The 19,663-nt window shown below is 44.9% G+C and overlaps 1 protein-coding gene across 1 annotated transcript; it reads right to left on the bottom strand.

Moving 5' to 3' along the window:
- Nucleotides 1-11,299: 11,299 nt before the first annotated feature.
- On the bottom strand, nucleotides 11,300-11,775 carry LOC126952050 (40S ribosomal protein S15a-like). The gene has a single exon (XM_050786305.1). The coding sequence runs from the start codon at nucleotides 11,742-11,744 to the stop codon at nucleotides 11,352-11,354; it is 393 nt and encodes a 130-aa protein (XP_050642262.1). The 5' UTR covers nucleotides 11,745-11,775; the 3' UTR covers nucleotides 11,300-11,351.
- Between the last annotated feature and the right edge of the window lie 7,888 nt (nucleotides 11,776-19,663).

Below are 19,663 nucleotides of genomic sequence, written 5' to 3'. Positions count from 1 at the left end.
CTGCCTCAGCCTCCTGAGTAGCTGGGACTACCGGTGCCTGCCACCACACTCCGCTAATTTTTGTATTTTTAGCAGAGATGGGGTTTCACCATATTGGCCAGGCTGGTCTCAAACTCCTGACCTTGTGATCCATCTGCCTTGGTCTCTCAAAGTGCTAGGAGGTGATTACAGGCATGAACCACTGGGCCCTGCCCAGGATGTGCAAAGGGAATTTTTTGTTGTTGTTGTTGAGACAGCCTTGCTCTGTCACCCAGGCTGGAGTGCAGTGGCGTGATCTCAGCTCACTGCAACTTCTGCCTCCTGGATTCGAGAGATTCTCCTGCCTCAGCCTCCTGAGTCGCTGGGATTACAGGCGCATGCCACCACGCCCAGCTAATTTTTGTATTTTTAGTAGAGACGGATTTTCACCATGTTGATCAGGCTGGTCTGGAACTCCTGACCTCGTGATCCATCTGCCTTGGTCTCTCAAAGTGCTAGGAGGTGATTACAGGCATGAACCACTGGGCCCTGCCCAGGATGTGCAAAGGGAATTTTTTTTTGTTGTTGTTGAGACAGCCTTGCTCTATCACCCAGGCTGGAGTGCAGTGGCGTGATCTCAGCTCACTGCAACTTCTGCCTCCTGGATTCGAGAGATTCTCCTGCCTCAGCCTCCTGAGTCGCTGGGATTACAGGCGCATGCCACCACGCCCAGCTAATTTTTGTATTTTTAGTAGAGACGGAGTTTCACCATGTTGATCAGGCTGGTCTCGAACTCCTGACCTCGTGATCCACCCATCTCGGACTCCCAAAGTGCTGGGATTATAAGCATGAGCCACCGCGCCCGGCCTAAGGAGCAGCTTTATTATTACAGTTTATCAGCAAATGGATTGTGTAAAGTCTTTCATTCATTCAGCATTGTGGGGGAAAACGCCTTAGTCCCTGCTGATCAAAATAATAACATTCATCAATAGTAATTTACGGGATGATCAAGGTACCACTACTTCCCTAGGAGGAGCAGGCTCTTAACTTCCTATGTGTAGACCAACACTATCTTCCAAGTTAATCACAAAGGAAAGAGCCTGTTTTATGTGCTACGGACATTACTTAACAACCCCCTTTCCATCCAATACTGCAGCCTGCATCTCTTAGGAAAGGAGATAGTCGACTTAACCACAATTCTATTATCACATCCAAGGAAATAGCAATTATATAATATGCAGTCTGTCTTAGTTTGTTTGGGCTGTTGTAACAAAATACCATAAACAGGGTAGCTTATAAACAACAGAAGTTTCTTTCTTACAGTTCTGCAGGCTGGGAAATTCAAGATGAAGGTGCTGGCAAATTCTGTGTCTGTGGTTCACCTTCTGCTTCATTAATGGAGCCTTCAACTGTGTCCTCACATGGTGGAAGGGCGAAAGGCAGCACTCTGAGCCTCTTTTCTTTTTTTGACACGGAGTCTCACTCTGTCCCCCAGGCTGGATTACAGTGGGGCAATCTCGGCTCACTGCAACCTCCGCCTCCTGGGTTCAAACGATTCCCCTGCCTCAGCCTCCCTAGTAGCTGGGATTACAAATGTACATCACCATGCCCACTAATTTTTGTATTTTTAGTAGAGACGGGTTTCATTATGTTGGCCAGGCTGATCTTGAACTCCCAACCTCAGGTGATCCACCTGCCTTAACCTCCCAAAGTGCTGGAATTACAGGCGTGAGCCACTGTGCCTTGCCTGGGGCCCCACATTCATGAGGGTTCTAGTCTCATGACCTACTCACCTCCCAACGAGCATTACCTTTTAATATCATGTCCTTGAGGGTTAGGTTTCAACATATGAATTTTGGGGCAGCAAAAACATTCAGACCGCCGGGTGTGGTGGCTCACACCTGTAATCCCAGCACTTTGGGAGGCTGAGGCAGGCAGATCACGAGGTCAAGAGATCAAGACCATCCTGGCCAACATGGCGAAACCCTGTCTCTACTAAAAATACAAAAATTAGCTGGGCATGGTGGCACGAGCCTGCAGTCCAAGCTACTCAGGAGGCTGAGGCAGGAGAATCACTTGAACCTAGGAGGCGGAGGTTGTAGTGAGCCGAGATTGTGCCACTGCACTCCAGACTGGTGACGGAGCGAGACTCCGTCTCAAAAAAAAAAAAAGAAAAAGAAAAAGAAAAAAAAAATTAGCCAGGCGTGGTGGCGGGCACCTGTAATGCCAGCTACTCTGGAGGCTGAGGCAGGAGAATGCCTTGAACCCGGGAGGTGGGGGTTGCAGTGAGCCTAGATCGTGCCACTGCACTCTAACCTGGGTAACAGGGCGAGACTGCGTCTCAAAAAAACAAAACAAAACAAAATTCAGACAATAGCACAGTCTATGCGTGTGTGTGTATATATGTGTGTATATATGTGTATATATGTATATATGTGTATATATGTATATATGTGTATATACATATGTGTGTGTATATATATGTGTATATATATATTTTTTGAGACAGAGTCTCCCTCTGTTGCCCAGGCTGGAGTGCAGTGGCACGATCTTGGCCCACTGCAACCTCTGACTCCTGGGTTCAAGCTATTCTTAGCCTCCCGAGTAGCTGGGATTACAGGCGCATGCCATCATGCCTGGCTAATTTTTGTGCTTTTAGTAGAGATGGGGTTTCACCATGTTAGTCAGGCTGGGCTCGAACTCCTGACCTTGTGATCCTCCTGCCTTGGCCTCCCAAAGTGCTGGGATTACATGTGTGAGCCACCACACCCAGCCAGCACAGTCTTTATTTAAATTTCCCCATTTGTCTCCAAAATATCCTTCATACTATTTTCCCCTGATTAGAATCCAGTCAAGGCACATGCATTGCAGATGATGATCTTGGTTTTTTTTGTTTGTTTGTTTTGTTTTCAAGATGGAATCTTGCTGTGTTGCTCAGGCTGGAGTGCAATGGCATGATCTCTGCTTATTGCAATTTCCACCCACCTGGTTCAAGCAAGTCTCCTACCTCAGCCTCCTGAGTAGCTGGGATTACAGGTGGTAACCACCACGCCCAGCTAATTTTTGTATTTTTAGTAGAGACGGGGTTTCACCATGTTAGCGAGGCTGGTCTCGAGCTCCTGACCTCGTGATCCACCTGCCTTGGCCTCCCACAGTTCTGGGATTACAGGCATGAGCCACCATGCCCGGCTTATTTATTTTTAAAATCAAAATGAATTCAAGCAAATTGGTTATGTCCATAATTGAGAATCTTTTTGTGAACACCATAACTCTTTCTTTCCTTCTTTCTTTCTCTCTTCCTTTCTTTCTTTTTCTTTCCTTCTTTCCTTCTTTCCCTTTTTCCCTCTTTCCCTCTTTCCCTCTTTTCTTTCTTTTCTCTCTCTTCTTTCTTTCTTTCTTTCTTTCTTTCTTTCTTTCTTTCTTTCTTTCTTTCTCTCTCGCTCTTTCTTTTTTTTCTTTCCTTCTTTCCTTCCTCCCTCCTCCCTTTCTTTTTTTTTCAGACAAAGTCTCACTCTGTCTCCCAGGCTGTATAGTGCAGTGGCACGATCCCTACTCACTGCAACCTCCGCCTCCCGGGTTCTTGCCACTCTCCTGCCTCAGAGTAGTTGGGACTACAGGCGACTGCCACCATGCCCGGCTAATTTTTTGTATTTTTAGTAGAGACGGGGTTTCACTGTGTTAGCCAGGATGGTCTCAATCTCCTGACCTCGTGATCCACCCGCCTTGGCCTCCCAAAGTGCTGGGATTACAGCCGTGAGCCCCCGTGCCCGGCTCCTCCCTCCCTCCCTCCCTGCCTTCCTTGATGGAGTTTTGTTCTTGTTGCCCAGGCTGGGGTGCAATGGCATGGTCTCAGCTCACTGCAAACTCTCCCTCCCAGGTTCAAGCGATTTTCTGGCCTCAGCCTCCAAAATATCTGTGATCACAGGCACATGCTACCACACCTGGCTAATTTTTGTATTTTTAGTAGAGACGTGGTTTCACCATATGGCCAGGCTGGTCTTGGACTCCTGGCCTCAGGTGATCTGCCTGCCTGGGCCTCCCAAAGTGCTGGGATCACAGGTGTGAGCCACCACGCCCGGCAGAGAGATTTGGCTGGAGACTTTGCCGAGGCGCACCTGTGAATCGGGCAGATTCGATACCTGTCCTCACAAAGCTCTGAGCGCGGTTCAGGAGGCAGACATCACACATGTAGTCATAATAGTGAGTCATTCATATCAATGCTGGCAAGTGCTCTGAAGAGAGATGCTATTGACAGAGAATAACAGAGATCTCATCTCAAAGGGGGCCAGAGATGGTGAAAGGAAGAAAGGGGAAAACCCAAGGCAGGGCTCTGAGGAAATGACTTTTAGGTTGAAATGGGGAGGAGGGGGAATCCACCAGGTAAAATGTGTGTGGGGGGGAGGTTTCTCTTTTAGAACTACATTTTCTTTTTCCTTTTTTTTCCTTTTTTAGAAAAAGATAAAACATATTTGCAGAGATTACTAGTCTGCTAATGACTTCTCTGCCCTTTCTCCTTGTCAGAGAACCGCATTGTCACTCATAATGGCTACAGTTCCAGCAATCTTTGCAGCTACTTCTGGCCCCGTGATTAATTGTGGCCATTGGAAGTGCCACTTCCGGGATGCACCCTTAAAGAGAGGCGGTATTCCTCTTTCACCAACCTCCCTCTCCCCTGTACCTTGGAACAGGGACTTGGTGTTGAGCCATCTTCACTCATGTGGCAGGCCAACACCTGTGGGTGACAGAATGGCAACTGGGGGCAACCCCACCACCCTAACTGCCGACAGTCATGCTTATTATCTGAGACTGAAATAAACTACTGTCTCATGTAACCTTTTTTTTTTTTTTTTTTTGGCAGGGCAGTGGGGAGATGAAGTTCTGTTATATACAATTGAACTTAAATCCTAACCAAATACAGTATGTAATACTTGTTTTTTTTTTTTTTTGAGACAGAGTGTCGCTCTGTCGCCCAGGCTGGAGTGCAGTGGCCAGATCTCAGCTCACTGCAAGCTCCGCCTCCCGGGTTCACGCCATTCTCCTGCCTCAGCCTCCTGAGTAGCTGGGACTACAGGCGCCTGCCACCTCGCCTGGCTAGTTTTTTGTATTTTTTAGTAGAGACGGGGTTTCACTGTGTTAGCCAGGATGGTCTCGATCTCCTGACCTCGTGATCCGCCAGTCTCGGCCTCCCAAAGTGCTGGGATTACAGGCTTGAGCCACCGCGCCCGGCCAACAGTATGTAATACTTAGCAAAACATTTAAATTAAATAAAAGAGAGTATAATAAAAATGATTTCTTCTTATCACCCATATACCCCAGAGGTCCTTTTAAGACACAAGGAGTGGCCTGGCGCCATGGCTCACGCTTGTAATCCCAGCACTTTGGGAGGCCGAGGTCAGCGAATCGCTTGAGGTCAGGAGTTCCAAACCAGCTGGCCAACAGGGGGAAACCCTGTTTCTACTAAAAATACAAAAATTAGCCGGGTATGCTGGTAGGTGCCTGGGAGGCTGAGGCAGGAGAATCACTTGAACCCAGGAGGTAGAGGTTGCGGTGAGCCGAGATGTTGCCACTGCACTTCAGCTCGGGAGACAGAGGGAGACTCCGTCTCAAAAAAAAAAAAAAAAAAAAAAAAAGACACAAGGAGGCTGGGCGCGGTGGCTCACGCCTCTAATCCCAGTACTTTGGGAGGCTGAGGTGGAAAGATTACTTGAGGCCAGGAGTTCGAGACCAGCCTGGGCAAAATGGCAAAACTTTGTATCTACAAAAAATACAAAAATTATTTGGGCATAGTGGTGTGCACCTGCAGTCCCAGCTACTCAGGAGGCTGAGGTGAAAGGATTGCTTGAGCCCAGGGGGCAGAAGTTGCAGTGAGCCGAGATCACTCCACTGCACTTTAGCCTGGGTGATAGAGCCAGACCTTGTCTCAAAATAAAATTAAAAAAATAAAAATAAAGGCTGAACTTGGTGGCTCATGCCTGTAATGCCAGCACTTTGTGGGGCCAAGGCTGCACTCCAGCCTGGGAGACAGAGCAAGACTCCATCTCAAAACAAAACAAAACAAACAAACAAACAAAAAAACCAAAAAATTAAAATTAAAAATATTAAATAAAATTAAATCTCTGGATTCCCTAATATAACATTATTCATGGATCCTCTTTTGAGAAGTGCTTGTCCATTTGTGATGCTACAGTGTTCCTTAACATTGTGAGAAATACCCAAATACTACCAGTGTTAAACTATGCTACACACACACACACACACACACACACACACACACACACACTCAGAACTTGCCATCTATTTCTCCACAATGCAACTGGGTTCACATGGGATTAAGACTAATTATAGAGATAAATAGATAAATAGATTATGGGAGCCTTGGTTGCACTGTCATAAAATCAATTCATATCTGGGTGGGTCCAAGAGTTTACTTGGCACCATTTTCTTTCTTTCTTTCTTTCTTTTGAGATGGAGTCTCAGTCTGTCGCCCAGTCTGGAGTGCAGTGGCGCGATCTCAGCTCACTGTAACCTCTGCCTCCCAGGTTCACACCATTCTCCTGCCTCAGCCTCCTGAGTAGCTGGGACCACAGGTGCCCACCACCACGCCTGGCTAATTTTTTTGTATTTTTAGTAGAAATGGGGTTTCACCGTGTTAGCCAGGATGGTCTCGATCTCCTGACCTCATGATTTGCCTGCCTCGGCCTCCCAAAGTGCCGGATTATAGGCATGAGCCACCGTGCCTGGCCACTTGGCACCATTTTCAACATGACTGAAGGGATTCATCCTGCCTTACAGAGAAAGTCAGCTGGAGAGTTGAATGTAGAATCTCATAATCGGATTTGTGCTCTGGCTTAGTTGATTCTGAAAAGAATTCAGTCAAATAAAAGCAATGCATTTGAGAATACTATTTTGAGCAAAAGATTTTGTGAAATAGCACAGATCCATTGACCATAAATAATTAGTCAATTTAGCATTCCACTACCATTAATTGAACATCTGTAGAGTGAGGGGGACTACTGTGAGGGAAACTTAAGACTGGGGTCACAGCCATGTGTGTACATCTTCTAGTTATCATTTGCATTAGGCCCCAAACTCTTTGCCAGAAAAACATTGTTTTTGAGTAGTTGTTTAAAGATACGTTAAAGTGGTCACTTTAAGAATAGCAGTGAGGCCAGGCACGTCGGCTCATGCCTGTAATCGTAACATTTTGGGAAGCTGAGGTGGGTGAATGGCTTGAGCTCATGAGTTTGAGACCAGCCTGGACAACAAGATGAGAACCTGTCACTATAAAAAATACAAAAAACAGCCAGGTGAGGTAGTAGGATCACTTGAGCCTAGGTTGTCGAGGCTGCAGTGAGCCCAGATGGTACCAGGCACTCCAACCTGCCTGACAAAGTGAGACTCTGTCTTAAAAAAAAAAAAAAAAAAAAAAAAAAAAACCCAGTGAAGGCCAGATGTGCTGGTTCACACCTGTAATCCCAGCACTTTGGGAGGCTGAGGCAAGAGGATCCCTTAAGGCCATGAGTTTGAGACCAGCCTGGGCAACATAGTGAGATTCAATCTCTACATTTTACAAAATATTAACTTTTTTTTTTTTGAGATGAAATTTTGCTCTATTGCCCAGGCTGGAGTGCAGTAGCACAATCTCAGCTCACTGCAGCCTCCACCTCCTGAGTTCAAGCAATTCTCCTGTCTCAGCCTCCCAAGTAGTTGGGACTATAGGCGCATGCCACCATCCCCAGCTACTTTTTGTATTTTTAGTAGAAACGTGGTTTCACCATATTGGTCAGGCTGGTCTCAAACTCCTGACCTTAGGTGATCCACCCGCCTCGGCCTTTCTAAGTGCTGGGATTATAGGCGTGCCCAGCCTAAAATATTTTTTAAAGTTAAAAAGAAAACAACATTGGCAGTATAAACAGGGATTTGACCTGAGGCTGCTTTTAGCCCTCACTGTCCATTCTCATGCAAGGTCCTTCAAGGTCTAGCACCTGCCTTTCTCTGACGTTTCCTGTCTCAGCACGTATCCTCTCTCTCTTTTCTACAGCCAACTGAACTATAACTTCCTGTGCCTTTACACGGGTTACTCACTCTTCTTGGACTGCTTGTTTTTGCCTTTTGACTTAATTCCTTCTCATTCTTCAAGACTTATCATAGTATATACCCAAAAGAACTGATTTTTTTTTTTTTTTGAGAGCGAGTCTTGCTCTGTGGCCCAGTCTAGAGTGCAGTGGCACAATCTCGGCTCACTTCAGCCTCCACCACCTGGGTTCAAGCAATTTTCCTGTCTCAGCCTCCTGAGTAACTGGGATTACAGACACGGCTAATTTTTATATTTTTAGTAGAGATGGGGTTTCAGCATGTTGGCCAGGCTGGTCTCAAACTCCTGACCTCAGGTGATCCACCCACCTTGGCCTCCCAAAGTGCTGGGATTACAGGCATGAGCCACTGAGCTTGGACCCCCGGTTTTTTTGTTTTTGTTTTTGTTTTTCTGAAATGGAGTCTCACTGTGTTGCCAGACTGGAGTGCAGTGGTGCAATCTCAGCTCTCTGTAACCTCTGCCTCCCCGGTTCAAGCGATTCCCTGCCTCAGTCTCCTGAGTAGCTGGTACTGCAGGCGCGCATTACCACGCCCAGCTCATTTTTTTGGTGTGTTTTAGTAGAGAAGGGGTTTCACCATGTCGGCCAGGATGGTATCGATCTCCTGACCTCATGATATGCCCCCCTCGGCCTCCTAAAGTGCTGGGATTACAGGTGTGAGCCACCGTGCCCGACCACAAACAGATTTTTATACACTCGTCTTCATAACAGCTTTATTCACAATAGCCAAAAGGTTGAAGCCACCCAAGTGTCCATCAATTAATGAATGGACAAATAAAATGAATATTAATGCAATGGAATATTATTTAGCCTTAAAGAGGAAGGACATTCTGGCACATGTTACAACATAGATGAACCTTGAGGGGATTATGCTAAGTGAAAGAAGCCAGACATAAAAGGACAAATACTGTATAATTGCATTTTACTTATTTATTTATTTTAATTGTTATTTATTCATTTATTTCTTTTGAGACAGAGTCTCTCTGTCGCCCAGGCTGCAGTGGCACGATCTCGGCTCACTGCAACCTCTGCCTCCCAGTTTCAAGCGATTCTCCTGCCTTAGCCTCCCAAGTAGCTGGGATTACAGATGCCCACTACCATATCCAGCTGATTTTTTTGTATTTTTAGTAGGGACAGGGTTTCCCCATGTTAGCCAGGCTGCTCACAAACTCTTGACCTCAGCTGATCCACCTGCCTCGATCTCCCAAAGTGCTAGGATTACAGGTATGAGCCACTGCGCCTGGCCCATTTTGTTTATTTATTTATTTGAGATGGAGTCTCGCTCTGTTGTCCAGGCTGGAGTACATTGGTGCTATCTCAGCTCACTGCAACCTCCACCTCCTAGATTCAAGCAATTCTTGTGCCTCAGCCTCCCGAGTAACTAGGATTACAGGGGAGTGCCACCATGCCTAGCTAATTTTTGTATTTTCAGTAGAGACAGAGTTTCACCATGTTGGCCAGGTTGGTCTTGAACTCCTGACCTCAGGTGATCCGCCCACCTTGGCCTTCCAAAGTGCTGGGATAACAGGTGTGAGCCACCGCACCCAGGCAACAAGTTTATTTAAAAAAAAAAAAAAAACTTAACATAGACATTGTCTCCTCTATGAAACCTTCTGACCCCCTCAGTCAGGGATGAGTGTTCCTCTTACAGGACCCCCACCCAGCACCGTGTGGTTCTATCAGTACACCATTGCATCATTTTCTCATATTGTAGGGATGCACACTACATATAAGGTAAAACATTTAGTATCTTTCCTATTTAGTTGTTATAACAGTTATTATAACATTGATCAGTTGTATTACACTCATTTGTCCTAGCTGTCCTTCTAGATAACAAAATCGTTGAAAACAGGAGCTGTCTCTTTTATTTCTATGTCTCCTAAGACGGGCCAGGCATTAGTCACATGGGTTTATCAAATCACGAAATGAACTTAAGTGGATAATTCCTGGATGCCTAGAGAGGGAAAGAAACTTGAAAGACTAAGGAGAACATTGTGCCCATCCTCTTGGTACTTGACAGCGTGTGTATAAAGTGCATCGCAAAATTCCTGCACATAGTAGGCATTCAATAAGCAGTAGTTCCTTTCCCTCTTCCCTTCATTTTACAGAGAAGGGAATTGAGACCCACAAAGGCGAAGTAATTGGCTCAGAGTTAAACAGCCTGACAACAGAAGAGACAAGCACCACATCTTCCGGTCTAGTGAGTCCTTTTTTTCCTATAACATGGGAAACATGGAATGTGGGAATGACCCTTGACCCCAATAGCAATAGGTTTACAAATAACTTTTTATTATGGAAGTTTTAAACATACTCAAAAGTAGGGAGAACAGCATAATGAGCCCTATATACCCATCACTCAGCTTCAACAATTACCAACTCTTTGTCCATCTTTTTTCATCTACATTTTCTCCACCCTTCATCCCCTCCTATGCATTTTAAGGCAAATCCTAAACATTCTACAAGTTCTAACTGTATTTTTCATGAAAAACTTTTATGTGTTTAGTCTCTAGAAAGGATGAACTCAGCTGGAAAAGACTTCAAGCAGATAACACCTCAATTCTTCTATTAAAAGATATTAGACATCAGATCCTCAAAACACCCACAATATTTATAGACCTTTAGAATCTTGCCTAAGTGTGCATGCCAAAACATAAGTAACAACTGATTCTTAATCTCTAGAGATCAGTGGGCTTCTTCCAACGCTTATTTCTCTGTTGACTTTTCATTCCCCTATATTATCATTCTCAGCCTATTTAAATGATCCTCCCTATCTGCCTCCAAATGCCAACCTTTGTGCTTTTCTTTGTATAGTTTTCACTTCCTAGAATGCCTTCTTTCTTCCAAAAATCTAGCAATCCTTCAAGATCCATTTCAGGAACTTTATACAACCTAAAACCTTCTTAGATGATCTCACCCTTAGAATGACATAGGGTTTGATAGTCATAGCAGTTTTGCACTTTATTATTATTATTATTATTTTTGAACCAGAGTCTAGCTTTGTTGCCCAGGCTTGAGTGTAGTGGTGCGATCTCGGCTCACTGCCACCTCTGCCTCCTGGGTTCAAGCAATTCTCCTGCCTCCATCTTCCGAGTAGCTGGGATTACAGGCATGTACCACCACAACTGGCTAATTTTTTGTGTGTGTGTACTTTTAGTAGAGACAGCGTTTCACCATGTTGGCCAGGCTGGTCTCCAATTCCTGGCCTGCACTTAATTATTAATTGTTCTGCATGTATCAGTTTTGCCATCTTTTTTTTTTTTTCCATGAGGCATTTTATTTGTAAATGTATGTATTACATCCCTAGAAAAAGAATCCCAGGATTTTCCCTCCTGTGTGTTTTCGTCTTGCTTCTTCATGGTCCATGATGCCAGCTGAGGTTGTCAGTACAATGAAACCAAACTGGCGGTATGGAAGCAGGTTATTCTGCCATTTTTCTAGATCTTTGAGTTGCACATCAAATCTGGGGCTGATCACTCCACACTTGTTTAGCCTGCCTGTAAGGTTCACAACAATTTTCCCAGCTCTGTGATCATCAATGATTTCAAATTCGCCAATGTAACCATGCTTCATCATCACAGTGAGAAACCGGACGATGACTTTGGAGCACGGCCTAATAAGCACCTGGCGTTTGCCTCTCTTTTCGGCATTGTTGATGCTCTTGAGAGCATCAGCCAGGACATTCATGCGCACCATTGTGGCGGCGCGGAAAGATGGCGGAAAGGGAGAGTTTTGCCATCTTAACAAGATTTCAGGTTCCTTGATGACAAAGATTTTGTCTTAAAACTTTTTTTTTTTTTATTCTGGGCAATATTGTTAAAAATAAAAGTCTCTATACAAAAAATATAACACAAAAAAATGCAATACTTTTACCTGGTGTGGTGGCACTTACCTGTAGTTCTAGCTACTTGGGAGACTGAAACAGGAGGATCACCTGAGCCCAGGGAGGTTGAGGCTGCAGTGAACCATGATTGTGCCTCTGTATTCCAGCCTGGGCGACAAAGTGAAACCTCGTCTCAAAAAACAAAACAAAACAAAACCCAGAAACAAATTTTTGTGTGTGTGTGGATATTTTCTCTCATTCCTCCTACCCCTGTTCTAAGACCACTGATGGTGGGAGCATGTAATGAGTTGTTCATCATAGTTTGTTGATGAATATTTGCACATTCACATTTTGGGCCATTCATATACTCTTACAGTGGCATAGTTGGACTTAGGGAGTGGTCTTGCCAAAACCATCAAGCTTGAATCTGATCTGGTCTCCTGATTTAACTTTCAGTATTCAAGAAGACAAAGGTGGGGCACTGTGGCTTATGCTTATAATCCCAGCGCTCTGGGAGGCCAAGGTTGGCAGATTGGTTGAGTCCAGGAGTTTGAGGACAGCCTGGCCAACGTGGTGAAACCCACGTCTGTACTAAAAATACAGGAAAAAAAAAATTAGCCGGGTGTGTTGGTGCACACCTGTAATCCCAGCTACTCGGGAGGCCAAGGCAAGAGAATCGCTTGAACCCGGGAGTTCCTGGATGACAGAGCTCCAGCCTGGATGACAGAGCAGGACTCAAAAAAAAAAAAAAAAAAAAAAAGAAAGAGAGAGAAAGAGAGAAGACCCCATAAGGATGTGAGGAACAAAATATTTACTGTGGAAAACTTTACAGGAAAAGTTTTTCCATGGATAAATTGTAATAGGGGAAAAACAGGTGGCTGGAAGGGGAATATGCAGGTTTTTAAAATACCTGCTCACCAGCCACAGTACATGAACCTTATATGGCTTGTGATGCAAGCAAACTGAACACAATTTTTGATATTTGTAAGAAAATTTCAACACTTAGTGAATAGTTTATGATATGAAGGTTTTTTCGTAAAAAAAAAAAAAAAACCTACCATTAAAAAATTTGTGGCCAAATATAAACACACAACATAAATTTTACCATTTTATCCCTTTTTTGTTTTGTTTTTTTTTGGAGACAGTCTTGCTCTGTCGCCCAGGCTGGAGTGCAGTGGTTTGATTTCAGCTCCCTGCAACCTCTGCCTCCCAGACTCAGCCAAGTCTCCTACCTCAGCCTTGTGAGTAGCTGGGATTACAGGCGAGCACTACCATGCCTGCCTATTTATTTTGTTGTTTTTGAGACAGAGTTTTGCTCTTGTCACCCAGGTTGGAGTGCAGTGGCGCGATCTCAGCTCACTGCAACCTCTGCCTCCCGGGTTCAAGCAATTCTCCTGCCTCAGCCTCCTGAGTAGCTGGGATTACAGGTGTGTGCCACCGTGCCCAGATAATTTTTTTGTATTTTTAGTAGAGTGGGGTTTCACCATATTGGCCAGGCTGGTCTCGAACTCCTGACCTTGTGATCTACCCGCCTGAGCCTCCCAAAGTGCTGGTATTTCAGGCGTGAGCCATTGTGCCTGGCCTTTTTTTTTGATCCTGGAGACAAGATCTAACTCTGTTGCCCAGGCTGGAGTGCAGTGGTGGGATCATGGCTCATTGCTGCCTTGACCTCCTGGGCTTCAGTGATCCTCCCACCCCAGTGTCCTGAGTAGCTGAGACTACAGGCACGTGACGCTACATCCAGCTAATTTTCTATTTTTTTGTAGAGATGGGGTCTCACCATGTTGCCCAGGCTGGTCTGAAACTCCTGGCCTCAAGTGTTCCTCCTACCTAGGCCTCCCAAAGTGCTGGGATTACAGGCATGAGCCACTGAGCCTGGCCTGGTTCTTTATTTCTTTCTTTTCTTTTCCTTTTTTTTTTTTTTTTTAGGGGTAGTAATTATTTTGGGTTTGTTTTTTAAAAAAGAGAGAGATCTGATTTTTTAGAAATACACACTAAAATATTTATGGATGAAATTACAAAAGTCTGGGGATTGCTTCAAGATAACATTGTCATGGGGTGAGTGGGTGGGGTTCCAGTTGAAATAAGATGGGCCATAAGTTATTAATTGTTGCAGCTGTGTCACAGGTGCATTGGGGAGTCATTATATGATAGCTATTTTGATCTATGACACTTTTCGTAATTAATTATTAAAAAGCACACACACATGTATCTGGAAGGGCATGTGTTATTCATTTAACACTGCTCTCCTGAAACGTGACCCCCTCTCTCCTCCTTTTCATTTGCAATGAGGATGTTTGTGGTCCAGGAGGATGGTGTCTGTTCTCTGCTGAAGCAGGACGGGAGCCTGTCCAGAACTGTTTACACTGGCACTTTGGGCCCAATGGGACACTGCCAAGGTTGCATATAAATCAGGAATCCCTTAGCCACTCTCGCTGATGGATTTATCTGGCTGCGCTGCTTAGAATTTGGGTAGGTGTTTAGAATCCAAACACACAAAGTCTGAGGATTTGTCCTTGTGCCCTTTCCTTGCATGCATGGATTTATTCAGCATTACCCAGGCTGCCCGAGAGGGGCTCATGTGAGTAATGCCAGGTGACCCTCCTGGTACACCCCATCTTTATCTTGGGCTTGACAACCATCAGGGGAACTTTACGTGAGGGGAGTGGAGGGGAAGGCTGGTAAAAAACAGCCTCATTGTAGTAAACTCCTTAGGAGCCTGGTCCATCCTCAGGAGGAATAGAAAGTAAATTGCTTCCCTTTAGGAGTTGAATTAACTCTTTCAGGCCAATAGAATTAGTTCAGTAATCACTATCCCATTGCCTCAGGATTTCCCCGAATGGTATTTTTAATGAACTATGCCTCCCTATTGCTACCAATGCCACAATTTAACAGAATTGACTGGTAAACTCAGCCAACAACAGGTTTGACTAATTTTTTTAATTCTCGGAATAGACCAGGTGTTCTTGTGAAGGGATCAATTGACTGCTTGTTTCAGAACTGAGAAGGCGCAACCTCATTAGACGCCGCCAGTAGATGAGCCCTGTAATCCTTATTCATTTTCAGAGCAAGAATTGCAGTGTCTTGCACTCCAGCCCGTCAGCTAGCCTTTTGTGTTGCTATCAAGTCTTAGTTCCTTGTTTCCAATTTGCTACATAATTTCTCTTCTGGCTTGTAGCTTCAGAGAAAAGGAGTAACAGTAAGTAAGTTTTAACTGACAGGTTTTGAAACCTGAAAGTTAAACATCTAGACAGGTTAGCAGTTGCGTTTAAAAAGCTTTAAAGAAGATTGCAGTTGAATTGATTTCCAACTTTGCAGGCAGCCGTGTTTATAATTGAACAGCTCTGAAATTCGAAGAAAAGGTCTCTTTTTATTTGCTAAATATCTCATCTCCCCCCGCAGCACAGAAGGTTGGAGAAATGGGAAAAAATAAGGATTCGTATCTTTTTAATTAAAAGTAATCTTGGGAAGTTTTAAGGACTTCTCTCCACGCTCTTTAAAGCAGACAAGTAGAGAACTTGCTTACAACTGTCCTTTTAAAGAGAAGCTGTCTAAGACAGAAGGGTTGCGCTCTGAAGTAGGTTAGTAAATGGCTCCCATTTGAGAGATAAATTTACTCTGAGACCATTGGAGTGTCGTTTAGTACCTTGGAAGAGATAATTAAACCAAATATTAGCCTGGTGTCTTGAAAGGGTTAACTCATCTCTCAAGGCCATGCAGTTGCTTTCCAGACAGCACTTTATTCACCTCGGCCACCTCCCCCAGTCCCAGGATGGAGCCCTTTGTCCCCAGCTCCTCTGAGCCGGGGCTGTGCAGCTGGAATCAAACACGCTGGACTTCCCAAAGAATTAAGCACCTTCAGTATCAGGCTCTGTTCTGCACAGTTCCCCCAAGGAGCCTACAGTCTGTTGGATGTTAGCGCACAAATTTGTCATTTGTGCAGCTGCTGTGTGCTGGTTAGCTCTTAATAAAGCCATACATTCATAAACGCAGGAAGGCACCGTTCCTCGGTGTGTGGGCTTTGGAATCAGGCACACTCAGGTTTGGATCCTGACCCTGACCGTTACTAGCCAGGTGACCTTGGGCACGTTATTTAGCAACTCTAAAGGTTAGTTTCTTTCTCTGCAAAATGGGATGATAGGACCACATCCCTCCCTGGGAGCTAAGACCTCGAGGAGGAAGTCCCAGAGATTGCTTGTTGACTGAAGGCGTGTTTTGTGGCTCAGGGCCTGGTGCTGAATGAATTCTCCATGGGTGTTAGCTACTGCTGTTATTATTATTATTATTGTTATGAAATCTTCCCTCTCTTCTCTGTGAAGTCTCTATGGGGTTCCTTAGAAAAAGCTAATGACTCCCTACTGTGTTCTCATCACGGTTTGCAGGTGCCACTAGTATAGCTCTTACCACGTTGTATTATAACTGCTTGTTTCCCCCACCTTGAGAGTTGTTGTAGAAATGAAAATAATGTATGTGAAACACTAAGCTCCATGCCTGGCATAGAGGAGGTGATCAATACATGTAACTTCATTTTACTTATTAAGATTCTCACTTAAACACAATTTTTTCCAACAAATGCTCATGGGATATCTACCGTAAGTAGATACTATTGCTTTCCCCATTTCATCATGGAGGAAAAGAAGGCTTGAAGTGGTCAAAGTTACCTAAAGCCAACTAGAAGTAAGGGATAGAGGTAGGATGCAAACCCAAGTGTGTGAGAGCTGGGACAATATGCTATTGATCTTTGCATTCTTATTTTTATTTTTTTATTTTTTCAGAGATGGGGGGTGGTCTCACTACTTTGCCCAGGCTGTTCTCGAATTCTTGGGCTCAAGCATTCCTCCCACTTCAGCCTCCTGAAGTGCTAGGATTATAGGCATGAATCACTTCGCCCTGCCCTTGATCTTTGCATTCTTAGCACCTAGTGCAATTCCAAACACCTGGTGAATGCTCCATATATATGGAATGGAATGGATGCTTTAGAGTTAGTTGTCATTCTTCATCCTGCCAAGCTAGAGAAGACCCAATGCCTCTTGTTTTTTTGTTTGTTTGTTTGTTTGTTTTTCCTCTTTGAGATGGAGTTTCATTCTTGTTGCCCAGGCTGGAGTGCAGTGGTGCAATCTCAGCTCACTGCAACTTCCACCTCCCAGGTTCAAGCATTTCTCCTACCTCAGTCTCCTAAATAGCTGGAATTACAGGCACCTGCCACTACGCCCGGCTAAATTTTGTATTTTTAGTAGAGACAAGGTTTCACCATGTTGGCCAGTCTGGTCTCAAACTCCTGACCTCAGGTGATCCGCCGGCCCTCGGCCTCCCAAAGTGTTGGGGTTACAGGCATGAGCCATCGTGCCTGGCCTCCAGTGACTCTTCTTAGTTTTGTCCTTTGTGCTGATCATTTGGCTGTTTCTTCTCAGATCCAGTCCTCACACTGCCCCTGATTTGGTCTGTATCATGTCCAAGGGGTTGATCTGGAAATGGCATTTCCTAGGCTCCCTCATCAACTGGCTCCCAGCTAGGTTCCGCCAATGGGAGCCTGCCCAGCGGGAGGTGTAACCATGGAGGCAATGCAGCCACAGTCAAAGATGCTGCCTAAAGCAGAGAGGAAGGGAAGAACTACTCTGACTTCCTCCTTCTTCCTGTACCCTTCCTCCCTCATCTCCTTCCAGGGCCTCCCATTGACTGACCATAGCTGGATCCCAGTTGGTAACTGTGGCCCAGGGGTGCAAGGAATTCCCCTGTGATGCAGGGGTGCAATGAATGAATTTGAGAGCAGTCAGGCAAATGGTTCCTGCTCTCTAGGTCCAAGTTTCTTCCAATCAGGAGCTTTGTCAGATACAGACGGTCCTGAATTGGGAGGGGCCATCTGGAAAAGCAGATAATGGGGGTGAGGAAGAGGGCAGAAATCCTCTCTTTTGGTACTCTCTGTTATGGGCATCCTTAACTTTTTGCTGGTTGACTGGGGTTTGTGGAGCAAGCCAAAGTGGATTTTTTTTTTGTTTTTTTTAGACAGGGTCTCACTCTTTTTTTTTTTTTTTTTTTTTTTTTTTTTGAGGCGGAGTCTTCATTCTGTCGCCCAGGCTGGAGTGCAGTGGCACCATCTCGGCTCACTGCAAGCTCCGCCTCCCGGGTTCGCGCCATTCTCCTGCCTCAGCCTCCCGAGCAGCTGGGACTACAGGCGCCCACAACCGCGCCCGGCTAATTTTTTGTATTTTTTAGTAGAGCCGGGGTTTCACCGTGTTAGCCAGGATGGTCTCGATTTCCTGACCTCGTGATCCGCCCGCCTCGGCCTTCCAAAGTGCAGGGATTACAGGCGTGAGCCACCGCGCCCGGCCCAGGGTCTCACTCTTTCACTCTCTCACTCAAGACTGGAATGTAGTGGCGTGATCTCAGCTCACTGTAACCTCTGCCACCCAATCTGGAGAGATCCTCCCTCCTCAGCCTCCCGAGTAGCTGGGACTACAGACGCATGCTACCACGCCCAGCTAATTTTTGTATTTTTTGTAGAGATGGGGTCTCACCATGTTTGCCCAGGCTAGTCTCAAACTCCTGAGCTCAAGGGATTTGCCTGCCTTGGCCTCCCAAAGTGCTGGGATTACAGGCGTGAGCCACCATGCCCAGCCTCAAAGTGGATCTTAAAGCAGAGGCTGATATCTGTTTTTAACTTGCACTTTTTTTTTTTTTTTTTTTTTTGAGACGGAGTCTTACTCTATTGCCCAGGCTGGAGGTCAGTGGCATGATTTCTGCTCACTGCAACCTCTGCCTCCCAGGTTCAAGTGATTCTCCTGCCTCAGCCTCCTGAATAGCCGGGATTACAGGTGCACACCACCATGCCCAGTTAATTTTTGTATTTTTTTTTTTTTTTTTTTTTTTTTAGTAAAGATGGGGTTTCACCATGTTGGTCAGGCTGGTCTTAAACTCCTGACCTCGTGATCTGCCTGCCTCAGCCTCCCAAAGTGCTGGGATTACAGGCATGAGCCACAGTGCCTGGCCACATTTTGGTATTTAATATACCATTTACCCTGTGAAAAATGGTCACTTATCTCAAAGATCTTGTATTCAGTTAAGACTCCCACTATAGTGGCCACGGGAATATTGTTCATGAATTTGTGGAAGAATGAGACTCATCAATAGCTCACCTAATAAATATAGATTAAAAGGATATCAAATATCTGCCTTAAACCCACAAAGGAATATAAATTTGCGGCAAGAGATCAAGACTCTAATGAAGGCAGCAGGAGACGGCTTTAAAGACAATTCCCTGTTGCAACTTGATGATGAAAATCAGTCTTAACTGTGCATTTAATTTCTTTTGTGGGTTCAAAGCGGATCCCTAAAGTTTTATTCGAGGAAGGTTAATCATGATAGTCTTTGGAGCCTATAATGCTTCTAATATTGGGTAGAGTGAGTAAAAGATGTTTGTGTGAATAATATTTTGCCTTTTTAAAGTGAGGTGTTATGTAGAAAAAAACCCTGCAAAAATACTATCTTTGTAGACATCTTTGAAGAAATAAATGTGGGAAAAGATGTAGAATTCATTAATACCCAGCATTTATTTGTAAAAAATGCCTTCCTAACTTTCCACAAAACCCGTATTTCCTAAGCAAAATTCTGTATGTTAAATATGGAAAGGAACCTTTTTAAATAAAAAGGAAATAAGGGTGGCCAGGCATGGTGGCTCATACCGGTAATCCTGGCACTTTGGGAGGCCGAGGCGGGCAGATCACATGTAGTCAGGAGTTCAAGACCAGCCTGGCCAACATGGTGAAACCCCATCTCTACAAAAATACAAAAATTA

Source organism: Macaca thibetana, chromosome 4, assembly GCF_024542745.1.
Source record: "Macaca thibetana thibetana isolate TM-01 chromosome 4, ASM2454274v1, whole genome shotgun sequence".
In the NCBI taxonomy this organism is placed as follows: domain Eukaryota; kingdom Metazoa; phylum Chordata; class Mammalia; order Primates; family Cercopithecidae; genus Macaca; species Macaca thibetana.
The sequence above is the reverse complement of the archived record's forward strand: the minus strand, read 5'-3'. Positions and strand labels throughout refer to the sequence as shown.

Excerpts from the sequence above, each read along its gene's own strand:
- LOC126952050 (XM_050786305.1), bottom strand. The coding sequence starts at position 11,744 with ATGGTGCGCATGAATGTCCTGGCTGATGCTCTCAAGAGCATCAACAAT.